Source organism: Ovis canadensis, chromosome 18 (assembly GCF_042477335.2).
Source record: "Ovis canadensis isolate MfBH-ARS-UI-01 breed Bighorn chromosome 18, ARS-UI_OviCan_v2, whole genome shotgun sequence".
NCBI classification, from domain to species: domain Eukaryota; kingdom Metazoa; phylum Chordata; class Mammalia; order Artiodactyla; family Bovidae; genus Ovis; species Ovis canadensis.
The window spans coordinates 47963192-47975875 of NC_091262.1; the positions used below are offsets into that span (position 1 = coordinate 47963192).

Genomic DNA, 12684 nt, shown 5'->3' on the forward strand with positions numbered 1-12684 from the left:
CCTAGGCTGCCCCACCCTTTCATTGACTGGGTCCCCTTCCCAGGTTGAGGAGGCAGAAGACACCTCCCCTGGTATCCTTCTCTTGGGAATTGAGGGCCCTGCTTCTGGTTTCCACCTTCACTCCTTCCCTCCCTGACTACCATAGCACCATATGTTGGCATCTTCTGAGCCCTGTTTTCCTTCCCTATCTGGTTCACACTCTTCCAGGTCACCCCTCCTAGGGGGAGTGGGGGGGAATGGGAAAATCTGACCCAAACATCTCCCCTTCCCAACTCAGGGACAGGGACGGGGCGACTGTCCCTGCAGCCTTGGGGGTTGTGCTTGGGGTGAATAGCAGCCCCCAGAAACCCAGCCTTCTAGAGTAGAGAGAAAGCTCTTTGAGAGATGCTTTAGGCTCTCCCCCTGGAATGGATCCTACCTGAATTTTGAGCCCCAAGGCTCCATGAAAGTGTGACAGATTCCCCTCTTCCCAGAGTCAGGGCCCTCAGCCCAGCTGGGCAGCAGCAGGACGCTGATCGGGTTATTAAAAGATTAGCTGGTGGTTCCCCTCCGGCCTGGTGCAATTCATCAGGCAATGGCCCCCTGGGAGTGATGGATGGTGACAAACGGAGGTAGGTAGGGGGTTCCTGAACCCACCCAGGGCCACAGCTGGGGAAACTCAGCCATCAAAGAAAGCCCCGTGCAGGCTTCTCCACCGAGGTGACTAAGGGCCAAGGAGATCAAGTTTCGGGCAAATGGTTTGGGGGTTGGAGAGTCTCTGCCAAAAACAAGCCGCCCTGTGTGTTGTGTGGGGCCCCAGCCGGGCTGTGGGCCTGAGCTGGAGAGATGGGGGTGGGGTGGGCTTCTCTGATCCCCAGAATCACAGGCAGGAGGCTTGGGGGGTTGGGGAGGCCTGGGGGATGGGGGAGGCCTGGGGGGCGGGAGAGGCCTGGGGGGCGGGAGGAGGGGCAGGGCCAGGACTGGTGGGAAGGAGGGAGCTGACTTTCCTGGAGGGAGGGAGGAGATCAAACACCTTTTAAAGCAGGTGCTGGGGACTCTGCTCAGGGCCAAGTGCTGAGACGGCGGTACAGCCAGTCATCCCTCCGGGATCCTAGCCAGAGCTGGGGCTGGTGCTCAGAGTAGGAGGTCCCAGGTGGTGGGGAACACTCTGTCTGCCCGGAGGCACAGGACTCCTGAGGGTGATCACTAAAGAGAAGGAAGAGATACCGAAGGGAGAGGTCAAGAGAACGCTGTGGCAGTGGGGCTGGAGCCAAGCCTGCGGGCCAGGTAGGTTTGCGACAGGTTGGGGAGCAAGGAAAAGGTATGGTGCGGGGCAGAGCACAAATGAAGGCGTGGGGCAGGAAGGAGGCAGGAATGGTAGGGTCGAGCAATTCTGGGGGATGAGGTTGGAGGCCTGGAGATGGCTGGACTTGGGGTACCCTGGGAGCTAGTGCAAGCTCCAAAAGGCAGGGGCACACCAGAACAGTTGAGTCTGCATAAAGTCCGCATCGGATTCCCAGGTAGCTCAGTGGAATCTGCCTGTAATGCAGGAGACACCAGAGACGCAGTTTCGATCCTTGGGTTGGGAACCTGGAGGAGGGCACGGCAACCTACTCTAGTATTCATGCCTGGAGAATCTCGTGGACAGAGAAGCCTGGTGAGCTATAGTCCATAGGACCACAAAGAGTCGGACACGACTAAAGTGACTGAGCACATAGGATTTGCAAGTGGGCAAGAGATTGATGGAGAGCCCTGTCCTGTAGTCAGCAGGCAACAAGGAAGGAGAACTCGGGATCTGCCCAGTAGTCGGTGTCCTTAGTGAGGAAAGAGGGTAGCACAAAGCCCACATCTCAAGACCAGACCACGGTGGTACCATCCTAGGGAGGAGGTGTTAGGAAGGGAGAATCCAGGCCTCTAAAGCTAGGGGAGTCCTCATGGCCTTTTGACCAGCCCTCCTGTGAAGGCAGGAAACCCTCTGTAGTATCTTGATGTTACTAGCCAATTCTTGATTGCCTCCTCTTGTGGCAGGCTCACTACTCTGTGAGATTAAGAAACCTACCTTTGTCTTGAGCTGAAATCTGCCTCCCTGCCTTCCCTCCTCTGAACCAGTTCTAGCCTAGCACTCTGGGAGGGGAAGAACAACTGCTCCCCTGAAAGAGCTGGCTGCCCTCTTTCCCACCAGTGCCCACACTCATGCCAGCACGCTCTGGCTTCAGTCTCTCTTGCTGTGGTGATGCTATTGGTGAGGGGGCAGGAGAATTCCAAGAAGGGCATATCAGATGATGCTACTGATGCTCTCATGCGGCAAGGGAGGTAGGAGTAGAGAGCTAACCCACACTTTTCCTTCATAAGCTGAGCAGCCAGTAATGCTGCCTTCCAACCACCGAATGGGGTCAGGCTGGGTCTGGAGCCAGGATTAGGTATCTGTGTGTGCCGGGGGCAGTTCAGTGTGTGTGTGTGTGTGTGTGCGTGTGCGTGTGCGTGTGCGTGTGTGTGCGTGTGCGTGTGCGTGTGCGTGTGTGTGCGTGTGCGTGTGCGTGTGTGTGTGTGCATGCGTGCGTGTGCGTGCGCACTGTGTAGATGGGGACAGACCCAGAGCTCATAGATCCACATGGGGCTGAACCTGCCTTGGCTGCTTATCCACAGGCTCGTGGGGGCTGGACTGCACAGGCAGGGGCATGGGCCGTCCCCCTACTCCTGGACTGAAGCACTCCTTGGCCATAGTCTGCTGTGGGAGATTTCAGGCTCCCTGCCAGAGACTGGGGTGTTGCTGAGGCTCTGGGATGTTACTGAGGTTTCAGTGCTGTAGAAATTTTGGGGGTGCAGTTGGACTTCTAAGGCAAAAGCTGGGATAGGAATGTGGTGAGCAGTGAGGGGTCTCTGGGCCTTTTGAACCTGCCCAGTATGATTTTGACCATCTTGCCCCACCCATGCCTGATTTGCCAGAGTTGAGGGTCCTCAGGAAGTAGCTGGAGTTCTCAGGTGTTGTAGATGTTCTGGCGTGTTACTGAAGTTCTGGGGGCTCATAAAGGGTTGACACTGGGTTCTGGGAGTTCTTGCGGTGTTACTAAAGTTCTGGAGATATTGCTAAGATGCTAAGTGGGGGCCTCTGGAGGAACTGGGGGTCCTTGGGGGTGTGTCTGAGGTTCTTCCTCCTGCCTTCTGGCCCACTGTCAGCTCCTTTTAAGCTTAGCACTTTGCCCTTTAAGGATTTTGATAACCACGGGCTGCTGAAGGCACACACGTGGGCCTCTGTTCCTGGACGCAAAAATTCCTCAGATTTAATCAACTTGAACAAAAACACGGAGAGGAAGGAAGCTCTGTCCTGAGGTCTGCATGGGCCAACTCCAGCCCGAGGGGCAGGGCCGGGCAGCTCAGTGCCAAGCCCAGATGGCAGATGACTTTTGTCTGCTCAAGCCCAGAAGCTTTTAGTGACCCCCTCTCAGCATGAACATCCCCAGATCTGTATTCAGCTGGGAGCCCTGTTGGCCTGGGCTGTTCCTTGGGTGTTGGCATTGGCCTCATCTGAGTGTGCCAGGCATCTCTGACCCCTGCTCTGCACTCTCCTTGTCTCTCAAATTCCCCTTCTCAACTCTCCTATGACACACCTCATCTTTGCTGCCATTGCTGACCCTGTCTGACCTCAAGGCCTCACTCCAGGCCCCCTCCTCCAGGAAGTCTCTAAGACTGCTCAAGTGTTAGTCGCTCAGTCGTGTCCAACTCTTTGCGACCCCGTGGACTGCAGTCTACTAGGCTTCTTTGTCCATGGGATTCTCCAGGCAAGAATACTGGAGTGGGTTGCCATTTCCCCCTCCAGGGGATCTTCCCAACCCAGGGGTCAAACCCAGATTTCCTGCTCTGCAGGCCGATTCTTCACAGTCTGAGCCTCTGGGCCTCGCTCCAGGCCCCCTCCTCCAGGAAGCCTCCAGGACTGCTCAAAGCATCTCGTTATTCCTCCTCCCCTCTTCTCCCTTCTCCAAGATTTCACTGTCTTCCAAGTACCTCCACTCGACATCCCCTCCTCTCCTAAGGGCAGGTGCCGGCCTCTGACTTCTGGATAGAGTCCCCCTATACAGCCAACCCCAGAGGGCCTGCCCTGTCCTCTGCCTCCAGGCCTTTGGAGGAATTCAGGAGCATGTCATTGCCATCTTTCTTTTCTCAAGACTTTTCCTCACCAGCTCACAATCTGACTGGGCTGCATCCTTCCTAACACCTCAGTGATAACCTTCCATTTCACAGATGTGAGCTCTCCTACCTTCAAGCTAGGGTGGTGCTTTGGGCTCAAGAAGTGGGGTTCCCTTCCTAGCCTGAGCTCCGCAACCACCCAATAGCCATGGATCTTCAACTCAGCCTGCTTCCCGCCCCGCCCGGAGTGGAGGCCACTCTACTGGGGGGCCAAGAGGGTGGGTGGGTGGGTAAAAGACAATGGGGGGCCCTGGGCAATCGCAGCCGCTCTCTGTGGCTTTGACCTTCTTACTACAACCAGTGCCTGGTGTGCTGGCTTCACATTCCTGGGCCATGAAGTCATTGAGGGCAGGGAGTGGGGGCCTTGGAGAGAGGAGAGAGCCCACAAAGAATCTCCTGGCTGGATAACCTACCCCATCCTGCAAGAGAGGCAGGGCTGAGGCTCAGAGAAGCCAAGGGAATCACTCACGGCCACACAGCCCGTCCCAGGGCTCAAATCACCCAGGTAGGTTGCCTGCCCAACCGGGGCACTTCTCGCTGCCGCATGGAAACCCAGCTCTTTCCTTCTGGACCTGTTTCCTACCATTTTCAGCCTGGCCCTGACTCGGGGAACTGGGCAGAAGGCTGCCCTCTCTCCACTGCGCCTGGAGCTGGGGAGAGGGGCGAAGCTCATCATTTCCTCACCTCTGCTGAGGGCCTTCCTGAAAGTGGTCTCCGCTTTCTCTGCGTAGGCTCCGGGCTAGTCCTGGGAGGAGGCACGGACTTCACTTGAGGTCTCTTTGGAAGCAGAGCAGGCTTTGGGTGAGGAAAGGGTGCTATGGGGAAGGGGCTAAGCCTGGACCTTGTAGCTTGGGCCCCTCCCTGCTGGTCTGGCTGCAGCCCCTGAGGCTGATGGAGGCCCCTCCAGGCAGCGTGAGTGCCTTTCCTCAGTGCCCATCTGGGTGCCTACCTTCGTTCAGGTGTCTGCTGAAACATCACCTTCTCACCTGGCCTGTCCTCAGCATCCTGCCGAAAACAGACTGCTTCTGTCTATCTGTCTCTCCTCCCTCCTCTCACTTTATTTTCCCTTTCAGCACACGTGATGCGTGTTCTTTCTCCCCGCCCCCACTACACATAAAGGTCCCTGGGGTGCAGAACTTTCTCTCTCTTGCTCACTGCTCTATTCTCAGTGTGGAGAACCTTGCCTGGCACATAATCGGCCTGCAGTTAGAGCTGTTGAATGAAGGAGGGGATGAACAAACCAGACTGGGAAGGCAGATTCAGGCTGCCTGCAGGGTAGGAAGCAGTTTCTGATGGGCATTTATCCAGTTCTGAACTTCTCTACCTGGTAGAGCAAGTGAGCTCCCCAGCACAGACTGGATTCCAGTTGTTGGAGGAATCAGGAGGGGGATTTAACATCAGAGAGTTAGCTGTTCCCTAAAAGATCCCCTGGAGGAGGGCATGGCAACCCAGTCCAGTATTCTTACTTGGAGAATCCCATAGACAGTGGGGTACAGTCCATAGGGTCGCAAAGAGTCAGACACTACTGAAGCAACCTAGCGGGCATGCATGCAAGCTACGGGTCTAAGACTCCTGAGCAGTGAAGGGAAGGTGGGTCGGGTGCTGGAGCAGAGGGCTCTGGAAACCTGCCTGGAGAAACAGCAGCGTGCACGAGACAGGCCCATGGAGGAGTCATCGTCACCGGAGCAGGCAGCGAGCCAAACCCAGCTTAGATAGCCTGTGTGGCCCCAGTCAACCATGCATCAGGGGGAAGGAGGGCAGAGGAGCAGAGACCCAGCTCTGTCCTTAGATCGTAGCGGGGCCTGGGAGGCAGGATTCACCCCCACATGCCTGAAATCAGATGGGCAGTGTGGGCTCCTGTGTTGCATCAAAGTTCAGGTTCAGCTCTGAGTCAGCAAGATACTGACGTCTCTGTGGGGGAGGGGAGGGGTGGCCGGAGCCCTCTTCCCGGAAGAGGGGCCATTGGGAAGCAGAGGGAGGAGCCAAGGCCAACAGGGCAAAATCACGTCCTAATTCTGGAAGGCTTGGTGGGCCTGGCTGCAGAATCTGGAAGGACAGCTTTTAGGATCTCAAGCTCTGACCCTTCTGAGCATCACTCAGGCTGTTCCCTCTTTCAGGAACATGCTTCCCTCCAGCCCACCCAACCCGTCCTTTCAGACCAAATTCAGTTTCTTGTGTACAGCAGGGCAATCTGCGTTCCCTTTGTGACCTTCAGATTCGAGCTTATTTACCGCCTCCTCCTAAACTGCTGTATCCTCCTAAACTGTAGATTCTCCTGTCACAGGGCCCCAAACAGTGCTGGCACTTAGTAGGTGTTCAGTGAATTTGTGTTAAAACAAATAGATAAATGTCCTTTTCCGAAGCTGTTGAATGAATGCCTTAGCTGGGTAGGGCAGTGGCTCAGGCACCTGTGGGGTATTGAAAGGACAGGGACCCTCAAAAGTTCAGGGACCCTCAAAAGTTCAGGGAGGGGGTCTGACTCCCACCCAGGAGTAGGGTCCTGAGAACCGCTCTCTGCCTCGTCTGTATCTTGCTGTACTCCCACCCACAGTTGGGGACCAGGAAGGGGAGAGGAACCCCCACTCCTGCCTTCCTCACCCACACCCCACACTCTGAGGGGAACAGGAGGCAGGCAGGGCTCTTGCCTACTCGCGGGTCTGGTTTGAGTTTAAAGGACTAATTTAAATGCCTTGTGGGGGTGAGTTATCTCCTTGTGAAATCAAGTTGGAGAAACAAAAAGGTTTTACCCGCGAGGGACACATGTTCCTCCAGGAGAGGGAAAGGACGGGCTCCCTCCCCTGCCTCCACCCCTGGCCCAGCCCCAGCAGTCTCCCTGGGTTACCAGAATGCCTGTCTTGTAAGTAGGGGCCCAGTAGATGTGCTGGGCAAAGGTGTGAGCGATTTGGGGCAGGCGCGGAAGGCAGGTATGTGGGTGCAGTGAGGTGCTGGCCCTCCAGGCCACGCTCTTCCCAGGCTCGGACCGCCGGTGGAGCCAGGCCTCCACCTTTGGGAGGGGGGCTTGCGAGGACCCTGGGTATGTTCCCATCAGTGGCGCCCACAGGGGCCAGTGAGGGGCAGGCTGAGGCTGGGGGATGGTCTCCAGGGAACCTGAACAAAGAGGAGGGGATTGGGCTGGACCCCTGAGAGCGGGAGGGGACAGGAGCCCAGCTGGGAGAGTCCAGCCGGGTGTGCTGAGCCCGCCCGCTGCCCGCCCACCCTTTCATCTCCGCAGCTTCTTCCTCCCTGGTCCTTCCTTGAGTGTGTGTCTGTGGGTCCATCTGGGTGGGTGGGAGGAGGGGAAGGAAGGGGGGAGGTCTCTGTGAGCAGCTTGGATTGGATAAAACTTCCTTGAAAATGGTGCTTTGAGGCAAAGCCTACCGGTGGCCAGTCACAAAGAGACAGGTGCTCTAGCAAGAGCCTAGGGACCCCGAGGGGGCACCGACCCTGAGGGATAATAGCCTCCTGCAAGACCACACGAGACTGGGCGGGAAGGGACAGGAGGGGACAGAAGCCCTTCCCTCCTCTTGCAGCCCTCACTCCCAGACGGGCTTTTCCCAGAAAGCTAAAAGCAAGAAAGTAACCTTTAGGATTAAAGAGAAACCTTTCTTTGTTTGGGTTTTCTTTCTTTCTTCTTTTTCTTTCCCCCTAAGCCTCTTTTCACATCTATAGTGGTTTTCTCCCTCTTGTTCGGGGTCAGAGGAGAAGGGTTTGAGGATGTCCACCCAGGCAGCAGGGAACCAGACCTCCTCCGGGGCCACTGACGACGAGGATTCCTATGACAGCTGGTACGTCGACGAGCCCCAAGGTGGCCAGGAGCTGCAGCCCGAGGGGTGAGTTGTACTCTCTCTGGCTCTTCTTGGCCAGCATGTGGGGTGTGGCAGAGGTTACTGATATTGGGGGGTAGGTGGGGAAGACCCTGAGCAAGGGTTGCTAAGAGGGACTCTGTTGCTCATTTGCTCTGTGGACCCTTGGCAAGTCACAGCCTCTCTGGGTTTCAACTCCTCCCCTGTTCTGTGAGAACAGCCCTTGCGCTGGTGTTAAGATACTTGAGGTGGGGGACCTTGGCCAGGCTAGGCACCTAACTATCACCAGTGTGGTGTGTTTATTTTTTGACTGTTATTTTGGAGGGGATGGTGGTGCCATGCTGCGTGGCCGGCGGGATATTAGTTCCCTGGCTACGGATTGAATCCGGGCTCTGGCAATGAAAGCGCTGAGTCCTAACCACTGCACCACCAGGGAACTCCCTGTGGTGTGTTTCAAAAATAGACTCCTGGGGCCCCTCTTGCAAACTCAGATCCAACTGGGCTGGGTGACTCTGGCTTGTAGCCAAGACGGAGAGTGCTGGGTGAGTGGCTGAGGGAAGTTGGTCCTGCCTTCAAGGGGTTACTGGTCTCTGAGGTGGCCATCTTGGGTGCGCTGTTAATGAGCGTCAGTTTCTCTGAGCAGGCCCGGGTCAGGGGGAGGCCTGGGGGAACAGGCTGCCCTGTTGGCGCAGGCTGGTCTGAGGCTCTGTGGAGATAGGAGATCCAGTTCTCTTCAGCAGGAGTGCCCGGGCCAGGTCAGGGGAGGGAGGTGGCCTCTGCCCAGGCCTATGTGGCCTGAGGACTCGGCCCACGGCTGCCTCTGCCCAGATCCCTCTATCTTTGTTTAATCTGGGCAAGCTGGCAGAGGAGCTGGACCTCCCTGTGCCCCCATGCTGCCAAGGACACCCAGCCTGCGTGGGCCCCAGAGCCCAGTTCTCCCATTGTTGTTCCTGACCTCGGCCCCATCCCCCACCTCCCTGCTCTGTCTGAGGGTTTGGGGAACTGGAAAGGTGAGGTAGGCCAGGGGTTGGGGGTGGGCGGTGTCAAGCCAGATGTGTGCACATCTGTTCTCCATCAGCAACCAAAACTGGAGAAGGGAAAATGCTCTGGTGCCTTCCCAGGGGCCGGGCTGCAGCCTAGCCAGGCCTGGGTCACCCGGCAGGGAGGGAGGCCCCACCCCAGCCTGGGGGAAGGAGTGTTGTTTGGAGAACTTGGGCTTCTGACCACCTGGGATGCAGTCCTGCGGTCAGCACAATGTACCCACCTCCCTTGCCTGAGAGCCCAGGGCTCCCCAGGTTCCTGCTGTGTGTGTGTGTGTGTGAGTGTGTGTGTGTGTGTGTGTGTGTGTGTGCGTGTGAGCTGAGAGAAACAGAAGAATGGAGAGGGTCCTAGGAGCCCCAGGAGGACACAGACTTCCACCCAAGTTAAGGCCTTAGTTGGAAGCTGTGTCCATAGCCACCTCAGGACCCAGGCATTGGCTGGGGCCGGGTGCCTGTAGCCAGCTCCGTGGCTCCGGTATTTAGACATGGCCTTTAAATAAAATTGGAAGCGTGGCAGGGACTGAGTGACGAGCAGTACTACCTATGAGGTAGGTGACATCTCGTATTTGTAGCTCCCTTCTCCCACTGCAGGTGAGAATGAAGAACTTTGTTTGACTCTATTTACTTGGCCCAACCAAGTCGAGCTTCTTGCTGAGGTGGGCGTGGGAAGCTGGGAGCCCAGGGGAATCCCAAGGAGGTGAATTTGGACTCACTTCTTCCCGTGTGAGTCAGACACCCCGGTGAGGTGGTGCCCCCAAACTTGGAGGAGCTCTGAACAGGGGTTCCCCCCGTGCTTCACTGGGCTGGAGTCAGGGTCATGGGAAATGGTGACAGTGTCTGGGACAGACTTAACCTCCTGGTCACACTTACCCACATGCCCCCTTGGCACCAGGGCCTGGCTGGAGAGGTTAGGGGGTGGGGGTGCATCTGATGGGGATGGGATGCACTGGCAGGGGTCTTCTCTGGACATAGGATCGATCTATAGAAGCCAGGCTGGCTCCTTCCTCCCCACAAAGGCTCCTCCGGCCAGGTTACGGGCGCTACTTGCCATGTGCTCGTGTGTCATCCACCCATCATCAATATTGAGCTCCCCAGCCAGAGCCTGGGGACACAAATACATCTGTGGCAGCTGTCCAGGATGTCAGTCACCTCCCCACCACTTCAAAGAGCTGCCTGGAAGGCGGAACTGGGAGGCTTCCTCCATGGCCTGCCCTCCTACCAAGCGAGGCCAACGCCAGGGTGATGCGCAGGTCACTCTGCTGTGGGAGGGGGACAGGGCCAGGGAGCAGGGCTTCAGGCCTCCCTGGACCCCAGGCCTGCAGACCCCTGCCCCAGACAGTCAGCCTCTTTGTCTCACCCCCAGAGCTGTGCTCTACCCTCTGCTCTGGGTGGGGCCCTGTGCAGCTTCTCGCTCAGAGTCAAACTTTAGAAACAGTGTTCTGGCTTCTCCTTTGTCCCACTGTCCTCACCACTTGGCAGTCTGGCCTCTGTCCCCGAGTGCCCATTACCACCTCTGAATTGCCCGGTACCAGGCCTCTGCTTCCTTGGACTCCACTGGACGCTGGTTCTCACTCTTCATCTTGGGATAAGGCCCAGGACCCTACAGCCATCCCAGAAACGCCCCTTCCCTCCGCTCCTCCACATTAAGTCATGTCAATTCTTCTTCCTGAATACCTCTGAGACTGTTTGCGCCGAGCCATTTGAAAATGCTGATACTCAACTGTCTTTGATGTAAAGAAATGGCAGTTTCATATGGTTCAGCTTAATAGCTTCCACATATTCCTTATCTTTCACGTCCTGTTCACTTGCGGCTACCGGAGTCAGACTGCCTCAGTTTGAATCCTGTCTCTGGTGCTTTACTAGCTGTGTGATTTGGGCAAGACGCCTAGCCTCTCTGAGCCTTGTTTTCCTCATTTACACAAGGAGGATCCTAATAGCATCCACCTCTTAGGTAACAGCTGAGTTAGCATGTGGAACAAGCAGTACATGGCACTTATTCAATGCTTAGTAAGTACTAGGCTGAATGTTTATTTATTTGGCTGCATTGGGTCTTAGTTGCTGCACACAGGCCCCAGAGCACTTGTGTGTGTGGGCTTAGTTGCCCCACGGCATGTGGAATCTTAGTTCTCTGACCAGGGATTGAACCCACGTCCCCTGCGTTGGGAGGTGGATTCCCAACAACTGAACCACCAGGGAAGTCCTTCAAATCTAGCCACAGAAATCTCCTAGAATCTGGAGCAGTGTCCTGCTTAAACACTCTCAGTGCCTCCCATGCCTGCTATAACCGGCCCTCAGCCTGCCCTCTGGGCTCCAGTCAAGCTGAAAGCCTTGTGCGGCCCCAGCTCCACTCGCTGCTGCCCGCCGCTGCACTTTCTCCTGTTCTTTCCTCCGCATGGATCTCCCTTGGCCCTTGTTTGCCTGAAGAGATGCTAACCATCTTCCAAACTCAAATACCACCCGCCCCGAGGCCTTGCCCCAAATGTCTCCCCCTCTTCATCTTTATCTGCTTGCACTCCCTCAAGGAGCGTGCTCCCACCCTCCCCACCATGGCGTTCTTTGTGTCTGTGCCATCTTGTCTGCCCCATAGCACGAAACATGGGTCCACGGGCCATCAGCCAAGCATTTGCTCAGCCAAATTTCTGTTGCCCAGACCTCAAACATTTGAGGGTCCATGAGTCTCAGCCAAATGGAGATAAATAAAGGGTAGATGGAGGCGGATGCCAGGTGGTACAGAAAGGCCAGTGATTCCCCCAGACAGGGCTGTGGAGGGGTCCAGGGTGCCTCCTGGTCTAGGATGAATGGGAAAGGGTCAGGCTGCCCAGGAACAGTTTGCGGAGGCCCCTGCTCTGGCTGGGCCTGGGGGTGGGGGCAGGATTGAGTCGGACTTTGTCAAGTGATGAGATGCCAGCAGGGATGGCCAGGAGTGGTGGCTCTGGACTCTTGGGGCTGGTCAGGGAGCCTGCCTCACCCAAACCCCACCCCACGTACTCCAGTAAGGTGCCTCAGAGTTGTAAGTGGGCTGTGTGAGGCCTGAGCGCAGACAGAAGGAACCTGGTCCCCTGTGGTGCCTACTCTACCACGAGCACTACTCTGCTTTGGAAAGAGGCTGGAGCTGCTTGGGCCAAGAAGTTGCACAAAAAAGGCTTATTCTGTACCCTGTACCCGAAGGACAAGCCCACAGGATTGGGTTCTTTCCTGCTGCTCACTCTCTGATATTTCCAAGCTCAGGAAGCCTGGGCTGTTCTAGTGCAGAGTCCTCAGGCTCACCCTTGAGATTCGTCTTGTCCACACAGGGGAAGGAGCCCAGCAGGGTGGGTGAGCCCTCTACCCCCACCCCTAGGCAGGGCAGGCCCAGCTGCAGCAGGGGCTTCCTCCGATGCCTCATCGGCCAGAACTTGGTGGCCCCGTCCACATTGGTGGCCTCCTGCTGGAGCTCCCAGGCTCTGGCTGAGCAAACCCAGAGGTCTAGCCCTCCCGCAGGAACCCAATCCTATCTGCTCTTCTAGGTTCAGGTCCAATCCTGAGCTCAGGGCTTCCACCTGATACCTTTCACTGACACAGGACTCAGCCCTTAGCAAAAGTAAAATAAGTAGAGACATAAATCCTGGGAGACCAAGGTAGATCATTCCAGTCACAGACAGACCAAACTCAGATACCAGTGAGTGAAAGGCAGATCA

The 12684-nt window shown here is 56.6% G+C and overlaps 2 protein-coding genes across 28 annotated transcripts in view; one reads left to right on the top strand and one right to left on the bottom strand.

Annotated features, from left to right (window-relative positions):
* CCDC33 (coiled-coil domain containing 33) overlaps positions 1–5218 on the bottom strand; it is a 136873-nt gene extending 131655 nt beyond the window's left edge. For 4 of the 22 annotated variants that reach the window (XR_011250309.1, XM_069559582.1, XM_069559580.1 and 1 more), the window contains exons 1-2: positions 5114–5195; positions 4849–4941 (exon numbers count right to left, since the gene is read on the bottom strand). Coding sequence is in view for 2 of the 22 variants with exons in the window: in XM_069559585.1 (XP_069415686.1) it covers positions 4849–4909; positions 5114–5139 (87 nt within the window). In the remaining 20 variants the exon portion in view is untranslated. Of the gene's footprint in view, positions 1–4848; positions 4942–5113 lie in introns of those variants that run through there. The other 18 variants (XM_069559595.1, XM_069559584.1, XM_069559581.1 and 15 more) reach the window with 8 other exon arrangements.
* The window catches only part of STRA6 (signaling receptor and transporter of retinol STRA6), a 29923-nt gene continuing 18228 nt past the window's right edge, over positions 990–12684 (top strand). For 2 of the 6 annotated variants that reach the window (XM_069559570.1, XM_069559567.1), the window contains exons 1-2: positions 1043–1266; positions 7815–7994. In XM_069559570.1, coding sequence (XP_069415671.1) covers positions 7879–7994 — 116 coding nt within the window. In that variant the 5' untranslated portion in view covers positions 1043–1266; positions 7815–7878. Of the gene's footprint in view, positions 1267–7814; positions 7995–12684 lie in introns of all 6 variants that reach the window. The other 4 variants (XM_069559571.1, XM_069559568.1, XM_069559569.1 and 1 more) reach the window with 3 other exon arrangements.